The 10327-nt window shown below is 37.5% G+C and overlaps 1 protein-coding gene across 2 annotated transcripts in view; it reads right to left on the reverse strand.

Annotated features, from left to right (window-relative positions):
- Positions 1–10327, reverse strand: part of LOC135772966 (pleckstrin homology domain-containing family G member 1) — a 51404-nt gene that overhangs the window by 38484 nt on the left and 2593 nt on the right. The window contains exon 1 of one of the 2 annotated variants that reach the window (XM_065282554.2): positions 3459–3721. The exons of the other annotated variant lie outside the window; for it this stretch is intronic. Within the exon in view, the coding sequence (XP_065138626.2) occupies positions 3459–3468 (10 nt within the window). The 5' untranslated portion in view covers positions 3469–3721. Of the gene's footprint in view, positions 1–3458; positions 3722–10327 lie in introns of those variants that run through there. 2 annotated transcript variants of the gene reach the window in all.

Here is a 10327-nt window from a genome sequence, read left to right on the forward strand (position 1 = left end):
CATTTAACATGGTGCCCTTGGAAAGATTGTGGCAGTAACTGATGGCAAATGCCGTAGTGGTGAAATAAATGTGATGCAATTATAAACTAAACTGCAAATAAGATTGGAAAAACTTTTGGTCTGTTCCTCACATAAAGAAGACTTTAAATACAGTGCATGAGTTGTATGAACTGCTTTTATGATGCTTTATGGTGCTTTTTAAGTATTTCTTTTGGAGATTGACAATATAATTCACCACACACTGTTCACATGATGACAACATTTGGGATAAGATATTCCTTTAACCAACAGCAATTTGGCTTTGCTTTTGGTTACTGATATTAAGTTTGCTTTTCTTTTTTGTTTAAGACTACTCAATTAAAAGTAAACACAGTCTTTATAAAAGACAAGGATAATTATTTTACAGTATGGTTCATTCAATCCAAAGATATCATTACCATATGTGATGTGAATGTTTACATTATTATGCAAATTAATTGTCTGTAATTGGCTGTAATTGGCTTTCCACTTTCAAAATCGCACCGAAAGTTCAAATAAAGCCCGCTGTTCAAACGTACATAAACACAAACAAGTATTTTATATTGATATGTCACATTTGCTTTAAGAGAACTCTGATCACTGATAATTCACACAAAACTGAACAAATCTCTCATAGTCTTGATATCTCCATGACGATGTGTTTTTTTTTTGTGAAGAGTAGCATGTCCATAACCAATGGGATTAATTCTCTCAGGCTTGGCTGCACGAGAACGGCACACACATGCACAAGGATCGCAACTTCTATTCTGGTCCCTAAAACATGTTGAAACTTCCACCACAATTTCTGCAGAGCTGGAATGTTTGTAACAGATTCATTACATGCCGAAAACATTCCCAAAACATCACCAAACATCTGCTCTGGCTGGTGCTAAAGATCATGAGAACAAAACCCAACTTCTTGCTTTCTTATCTCTTGATCAAACCTTTAATGACTCAGAGTGATCACATCTCTATAAAAAGCTCTTCCTTGCTGACCATTTCCTGCAATCAGACCGACTCATTATCACTCATTCTCAACCATCAGACCAACCCAAAACTACTGAAGATTCCATAATGTTCCAGTGCAGAGCAGAAAACAGGACTTTGATATTAAAGGAATTATAAATGCTGCCATTCAAGGGTGTGATAGGTGGTTGCCAGGTCATATTAAGGTCTTCAGAGTTTGTTATTTGATTTGCTATCGGGTTGGTAGATTGTTTTGGTTGGTTCTAGGTGGTTGCAGTCCACCTCCAAGTCTGGTCCTCAGAAATGACTTCTCTTCATTGTAAATCTCTTCTCGAACAAGAAGCATGATTTGAGATGTCATCTGTATCCATACACTTTAAAAAAATAAAGGTGTTTAAAAGGTTCTTCACAGCAATGCCACAGAAGAACCATTTTTGGTTCCTCAAAGAAGAGCCATTTTTATACATTTTTATAATCCAAAGAAGCTTTTTATAAAAATAAAGGTTCTTCTGATGCTCAAGGTTCTTTACAGTATGTAACCATTCAGTCAAAAAATGGTTCATTTATGGCATCATGAAGCACCATTTATTTTCAAGAGTGAAGCACAAATGATGCAGGATAAATTAGACTCCAGTAGTTCAATTCTTATGGCTAGTATACCTATGAGCAATAGTAATAATAATATGCATCACTTACAGCATACATGGGTTCCTATGTAAACTCCAGATATGCAAAGCAAGAGATATGATTTTTTTTACAGACAGTTCCTCCATCTATTATAATAAGTCAAACATCTGAATAAAGTGTACTAAGTACATTGACTCTAGTCCTAGACCAATCTTAAATAACAATTTATCAACCACAAAAACTATTATATATGGGACAAAGACCCATATATATGCAGATAACACCAACATACTCTTGATAAATGACTGATCATAGATCAGTTTCTGTAATGATGTTAGCAGTCATCTGCAAAGCGGTACTGTCCATTATGTGAACTTTAACTTGTCTGGAGGTTTGACCCTACTATGCGATTGTGATATACTTTATTACACATGAATAACATTGTGCATGTATAAAGTCACTGTGTTTATTACACGTTTACTGCGAGCAATTATAGCTTAGCCAATAAAAAAAGAGTTGACCTGAATTAATACCCACATCACGAAATACAGGGGTGAAGGTCTGGATGTGACCCACTGCCCCAGTGCTGACCACTGATTAGACGAAAACGTAAACCTGACCTTTATATATTACACATATTTAAATAACATTATTAAATAGTAAGAGTAAATTAAAATAATGTGTCTGCTAAACATCACAACAGGGTTTTAACAACTAAATAAATATCTTGAAAACTCTGAAGAAAATCTTTTTATGTGATGATCTGGGAACAGGACATTTTTTTTAATATAACTAGCATCAATTAAACGAGTAATAAGTTGCAAATAAGTTCTGACAAGTATTCAACTAAACTTTTCTATCCCGTCCTTCAAACTCTGTGTCTCCAGCTGGGCCGTGTCCCGAGGGGGTGTATAGCTTTAGGGACAGATGTCCTGAGGGGGGACTGGTATTGTCTAAAGCAGCCTCTAAACTGTTATTATCCCCCCAAACCCTCGACCCGTGGGGGACTAATTTAGGTCAGGGGTGGGGGAGAGACAGTGAAAGATAGGGACAGTGAGAGAGGTTTCAAACAGAAAATATAAAAAAAGATACCATCCACGCACATTAACTTTAGTAAATTAGGACTCTATTGCAAATAAAGCGAAACATGATGACAATAACTCAAAAAATCAAAACTTAAGACCACAATATTCTGTTAAAATGTAAAATTTAACTTACATTCTTCAACGTGCACTATATGTAGTATCCACTATATGTAGTATTTTCTGTATATTTTTTTTATGTCTCTACTGTTTGTATGCTCTGTAAGGCTGCCATGCAACAATGCAAATTTGTGAAATGTGCTATAGAAAGGATAATTTTGAATTTAATTAAACACTATGGTCAATGTTGGACCATAGCTAAACAGGTTCACTCACCAACACAGAAGCTACGCAATGACAAACATTTCAGTCAGTTAGGTATTTGTAGAGGACAGCAGCTTCTGTTATACACATGCCAGCATATAGGAAACCAAATAAACACTCCACAACTTCACAACTTGCCAACACAAACACACTCTTTCATATACAGACATATCAGTTTGGTTAAACACAGAGTGTCCTTACAACAAAGATGAAACACAAAATACTGACATCAGTCAGAGAAGGGGTTTAAATATTTTCACATACACATATGCAAATAAAGATGAAGTTTTAAAGTAGTTTTTAAGAGCTACTATGATGCATTTAGCCATAAAGATACAATTTATAAACCATACATTACTACGTGTCTAAAGAAATGAAATGCACACAAAAGCACATTGAAAAGCACTGACAAAGATGTTTCATGCGAGTGTATTTTCTTACCCGTAGGCATTGCAGTTAGATCCAGATATGATCACATATCCACTTAGTATTCCAGACAAGTGTCCCATACACACACGGGCAAAACACACACACTCCTCTAATCCTTCAATTCACTTTACATTCCCACTGGATTCCTGAGACGGATCCGTCTGCATGTGCCTGATACTGAGGATATCTGCCTAAACACACACATTCAGTAAATCCTTGCTTGCGCTGAGCACCGTCTTTTCAATCTCCTTGTCACTCACACACTGAGCGGTGCTGGATTTCTCCCTCTCCGTTTCCCAAATCTCCCTCCCCGTGGCTCCTCCCTCTCTTACTGCAACAAATGACAAACTCAACTTCCACAGGACTTTCCTCTCGCTCTCTCCTTTCACCTCCTGTGAACCCTAGAAAGCTTTTTCACGTTAACCCTCAATCATTTATCAATTTGTGTTCCTTGGTCTCTTATTTTCCTTTATGAAGCCAAGTGTTTTTCTCAAGTATTTCCACTTAGACAGGAAAGGTTTGACTGCTTGGTTCTGCTTCACAATGTAGAAACCTGATGTCTACAAAGACAGCTACCTAAAGTAACTGAAATTAAATCTTAAAAGTCTTGCATTTGGCTTCAATCCAGTGGCTCAATCAAATAACTCTTTGTGGAGTTACACAAAGACACAACTCACAATTGATTTGAATAGTGCGAGGTTTGGCAAGATAATGACTAATATATATGTTTTTTTAGGAACTATTATGTTGAAGCAGAGACCATAGAGAGAGAAATAGAGATTTATATTTATTATATTTAATATGTATTAAAAAGTATTTATTATTTTTAATCAGTTTAGCTGTCACCCAACAACTTTTTGTTTGTCATTACTGTGTCATTATATTGCCAAAAAAGTACAGAGAGAGAGAGAGAGAGAGAGAGAGAGAGAGAGAGAGAGAGAGAGAGAGAGAGAGAGAGAGAGAGAGAGAGAGGGAGATTTTCACAGTGATTGACTCTCTCTTTCTCTATTACGCATACACACGCACGCACGCACACGCACACACACACACGCTGTGAAATAAAGGCGGGGGGTTCAGGTCTGATCAATAGCTGAGAACAGCCATTCCCATACAAGATGAGCCCACCCGCCTTTAACAACAATACAACACAGAGACTCATTTATTTCCCTTAACAAGACTCAATAAATCATACACTGTTCATGACACATTAACAAATCAGTATTAAAGTTATTTGGTTTCATATTGCATTGATATGTCTTCCCATTGTTGCATTAAGTTCTTAATTTAGTTTATTTATTAGATTATCCTAACTAATTATGAAGCTACACACAAATTAAATGATAAACAAACAAACAAAATAACTAATTATTAATTGATGAGGAATTAAAGGAATTAATTAACTAAAACTGGCTAATGAGCTTCAGAATGAAAAATGAAACCAGCCAACTAATGAAAAAAGTAACACTTCAGTTTGGGAAACACATATTCAATATTAACAAGAGATATTGGCTCAATGAACCCCTAATTTACTGCTTATTAATATTTATTACACAGCTCTCTAAAATACTTGATTCTGATTGGCCAGTCGCAACATTCCATGGTTCGTTCCTTTCAGATAACAACCACTCAACACGCGGTTACCCAGATGCTGCAAATCATTTTGAAATGGACAGTTTAATATTACATAAAATGTCTTTTATATTTATGATTAAAACCAATTAGTGTGTTTGTGAACTTCTGTCTTATCTTTAAACTGAAAGTAAACGTGTTTTCCTTGTGGAAGGGTTAAAAAATAGGGAAATACATATATTAAATATATTTTAAATCAATATTTAAAGACAGGGTATTTGATTTGATCCAGAAACATTTTAGTTATGCTCTCCTCACATCCTGATAGCAATCACTATGTTAAGTTGTTTAAATGTATTTGTAGAAATGTATGTAATCTGTAAAAGGCTTAGGACCAAAAAATGTTCAACTAATCATAGACCTCGGTTCGAACGGACGTTGCCTTTTTAGTCCCTCATACGCAAGCGTAATTTGAATGCCTACCGCGCGCAGCCTGTTCACCCACACACAATACGTCATCGGCGCGTTCACGTGCGCTCACCTCCTGTCTGTAAACAGCAAGAATGGCAAACTTTTCTGCTGAATTGACAGCCTGCACAGGAGCCACAAAATGAAAGACAACTTTTATAACAACAACAGCAAAAACTGCCTGGATCAGCAAAGATCAAAAACCCAAATTAACATCGGTAACTTTACTGCTTTACCACGAGATGAAACAGCTGCAGGAGGCAAAGAGTATGAAAGGGTCGTTGCACTGTTTATTTTGGTAAGGTAGGTACGCGATATGTTTGTATTGAGATGGATTCAGATATTCTACTTTGATGAAACATTGTGTTGCTTATGAAATTTGTGTTTGTTTACGGGTTAGCATAACGATATAGTTACTAAGTCTATACAACGGAAAGTGTGCTTTAACTAATTCTGATGTAAACCAGTTGTTTATGTTGGTTATTTTGGAAATGTTATTCACTTTGATACTGCAAAGTTTTCTCACTGGTGAATGAGACATGAGACGTGACCGTCTGATCTGTGCGTGTTCATGTGTTTGGAAAGAGGCGTGACTTTGGATGGCGATTTGAATCGAGGGTGGGATCGGGATTTCATTGCTAGTCAGCTCCCGTTAGCATTTTTCAAAATTAGATAAATGTTTCATACTTTACTTATGAGGTACATAGCCGTGTAATAAGCAGAATAATTTATAGTCAGCAGGGTGTTTTTGAGAAATAAGCCCCTTCAGTGTGATCACAATGTCACTGCTTACTGCTGCGATAGCCACCTGCTGCCTATACATTATCCCTTACGATAGTTGCTGTAACTTTTAAATGTAGGTTGTCTATGAAGAATATGGTCATGTGTTAATATGTGCTTTATATGTAAGGGATAATGTAGAGGCAGCCGGTAGTTATCGGGAAATAAGCCCCGACTGTCACGGTAGGAAATCCACTGTTTCCTCCATGTCATGTGTGTGTGTGTGTGTGTTTGTTTGTTCACTCACCCCAGCCATGTGCTCGTTAGAGCGATTCCCTTCACCTGTGTGTTGATTGTCTCGCTCCAGCTGTTCATCATTACATCACCTCCATAAATACTCACCTGACTTTCTGTTCCCTGCCAGATTCTCACTTTGTGTTCGGCTCCGTGTTGTTTGGTTGTCTCGTGTCGTTTGGATTACAGTTTCAGTTGGATGTGTATTGTCGTCGTCTTCGTGTGGATGTTCCCGTGTTCAGCCTGGATTTCACCACTGCTCACCACTCCACCAACGTCGCACTCAAACCCCAACTTCCACCGTAGTCTTCGCCACCATTGCAAACAACAACAACACTGGACTGTTTACTTCCGCATTGACTCTCAATACTCTCTCTGTGTTTGTTATTAATAAACATTGTGTTATTTATCTCCTGCATTTGCTTCCGCTCATTACGTGTCATTACACCGACAGTGTGATCAGGACCCGACGCGAAGCGGAGGGTCTTGTATCACACTGAAGGGGCTTATTTCCCGATAACTACCGGCTGCCTCTACATTATCCCGCTTATTACACGGCTACTTGCCACATAAGAAAAAAACTGGACATGAATATGAATTTGAAACATTTTATTGGCATATTTGTTTTAAATGAACATTTTTATCCTTCCGCGAAACTTTGCACAGATGCATAAAATGATCGTAATACCTTATTAAGATCCTCTGCTTCATACTTGTCTGTCTCCATTTTTTCTCTTTTAGCCAGTCTTTGAGAAGTTTTAATGCCCATTCTGTATTTTTTTGTGTGTTGGCTTCGTAGTTGTCATGCTCTATTTTGTCAAGTTCAGTCTCAGTAAGCTCTGTGTCTTGTCGTTGTTCTTTCTTCTATCCACTGTTTAAATGTTTTGTTTTTTCCGTACATGTTAAAATTAATGTCAAAATGTTGTGGTTGTCCAGTGTTTGTCACAAGATGGCGCCAAACAGTAATGTTTATTGGCGCAGAGCGATTTAAATCGTACAAGTAGTACCGGCTATGCGTTATTACTTTGGAGCGGTTATTATTTGAAAAGAACGAACATGCAAATGTCTCAACTGACCAATCAGAATCAAGCATTCCAGAGAGCCGTGTAATAAGTACTAATAAACAGCCAGTATGCTTGTAATATGCAAGCTAATAGGCAACTTGTTAATAGTGAGAATAGGTCTCCAAAGTAAAGCATGATTTATGGTTCCGCGTAGGACCTACACCATAAGCTATGCGTGGGCTGTGCCTAGCTCTGCTTAGTCTGACTTGCACATCTCCAAAAATGTAACAATGCATCTGTGCTACGTGGACTGCAAGCACTGCGATTGGTCCGCTAGAACCCTTTCCATCAGGTCACAAAATGTACTCAATTCCACTTGCGACAATAAAAAAACAAAGATGGGCTAACTTGAGGAGTAATATTTTACCCAAGCTGCAACAAATTCACTGTCTATTTACCTTCATCACTGCTGACGCTTTTCCAACAACAAGTTGGTCCTTATTTGGCTTTGCCTTGTTACTGTGTATACACCATGACATGCCCAGTGTGGACAATACCTACTAGCGATCCGCATGTGTAAGTGCACGCTGACACAAACAATGCCGCAGAAGTATGAATAAAAACCGACGCCCAGCCTACGGCATCGAGGCTATGCCGTAGGTCCTTCGCAGAATTTGAATAAACCCTTAAAGTGTTACTGGAAAAATTCAGTGTTTTACTGGGGGTTATTAATATGTTATAAAAAGTAGCTCAATGTTCTTTTAGAATTGGCAAGTGCTGAAGAAAGACTCTGGACAAATTCTGGAAAAAAATAGCACAGGTACAAGCTAGTACAAGTGTTTCACCTGAGTGACTCCAACACACCTTAAATACACATACAGTACCACAAATAAAACACACTCCAAACACTCAACACATGAAGCACTATTTTACACTATAAGATGAGCAAGTTTAAAAATAATAATGGGTTTTAATGAGTATTTGTGAAACACACACACACCCACAGAGGCCAGTTTCACAATCCTCAGTAGGCAAGACTACTATTCATATCCAGTGACCCAAATTAACGCAGCTCTCAGCTCCAGCATACAACCCAACCCAACCCAACTCTTTCTCTCTCTCTCCCTCTCTCTCTTTCTCTCAGGACATACCCCAAGACATGCATTGCATTTTGTGGCATTGTGCATGTGTCAAACATCTGTGTACATGTACAAGTCAAATAAACTACGACTATATGGACGTTCGCATGCACATAAAAACAGACTATACTCTGGGCTTAATCCCTGAACACTCAAACAAACTAAACAAAGACTAGAAAAGAATAGGATTTCACACAACACACATGCACCCTATAACCTAACCAATTAACTTGCTATCTAATTGAGAATTGAAAATACTGACTGTACCTCAGAATTCTTCAAAAATATATTTTTACAATCACAACACAGAGAAATGAAATATGTGTGCTAAGAATATGATGCACTTAAAATGCATTTTTATGTTTATTTGATATTTTGTGGAATTTGTTTTGCAAAATCTAATACATTATATACGTATACATGCATATAATAAGCCCTGTCCAGAAATCGGCCCATTAACTTTGAGAATGCCACAGGGAGGTCCTGAACTAAACAGCCAACTTTTAAAGTACATATAGCAAAGACATTCCCATCATACACACACATGACATTGGAGAGGGGGTCTGCAGGTTGCCAAAAAGACTGCTCTGACCGCAGCGACATGAGGAGCAGGACAGGCTAAATGAATGCTTTCTCACTCTTGGAACATACTCATGGGATAACACAGACATACACAAACACTGAGCATCACTAAATACTGTAATAGTATTTGTAATTCCATATACATGAACTTCTGTTCAAGGTTATTTTATGTATGTTGGATGTTTTAAACTGGGTAGCCTATAACAAGTACCTTTACATATTTACTACTTTACATATTTTTACAGGGCAGAGCAATCTGTTTTGGAAGAATGAAATTAAATCTTATGTTTTTTTTTTCTTAGCTGGGTGTGTAAGTCATCAAATCCAACCTTATATAATTTTAATCACTGTCTTGTAACATAAAACATAACACCATTTTGTTCTTTCAAAAAATCTATTATATACATTGATGAATAATCGTATGATTTGATGAAGGATCATTGATGGATGAATGTGTGGATATCTATCTATTATAGGCAGATATATAAACAATATCCACCTTTAGACAGAATTTTATTGAATTATTTGTGTTTAAAGACATTTTTTAGCAGGTGTTATAACAAACCCTCTGTTGGGGTAATTTTGCATTTCTGTAACTTTCGGTGTAATTGTATGTTAACGGTAGGTTCCACAAACAAAATTAAATGTAGTTAAATCAACAAAGCATTCACATAGAATGTCCAATAAATGTACTTTTTCCCGCAGAAGTTATTTTGTCTAGAACAAAGCACTCACATACCTCATATGGGTAATTTACTCTTGCCGCAATAGTTAGCCTGTCTGGAACCGAGCTGAATTAAACCACTATAATGTATGACACTTGCATTACATGCGAACGGCCCCTACGCTAATAGAATTCTGTTTTTGTCTCCCTGTCTCGTCCTCGACCCTGAGGACATTGAGACAAACAGACCCAGTTCCTGTTGCTGTGAAGGTCATCGCACCACTGATCTGTCCTTCAACGTGATGCCCAGCCGATGCGCGACCAACAGCCACCGGCTGAACCAGTTTAATCCGCTTACCCGCTTCCTATCCCTACCGTGTCTATATATATATATATTAATCTCTCCCTAGGGTTTTTTGTCCTTCTAGGAGTTTTTCCCAC

This window comes from Paramisgurnus dabryanus, chromosome 21 (assembly GCF_030506205.2).
Source record: "Paramisgurnus dabryanus chromosome 21, PD_genome_1.1, whole genome shotgun sequence".
NCBI classification, from domain to species: domain Eukaryota; kingdom Metazoa; phylum Chordata; class Actinopteri; order Cypriniformes; family Cobitidae; genus Paramisgurnus; species Paramisgurnus dabryanus.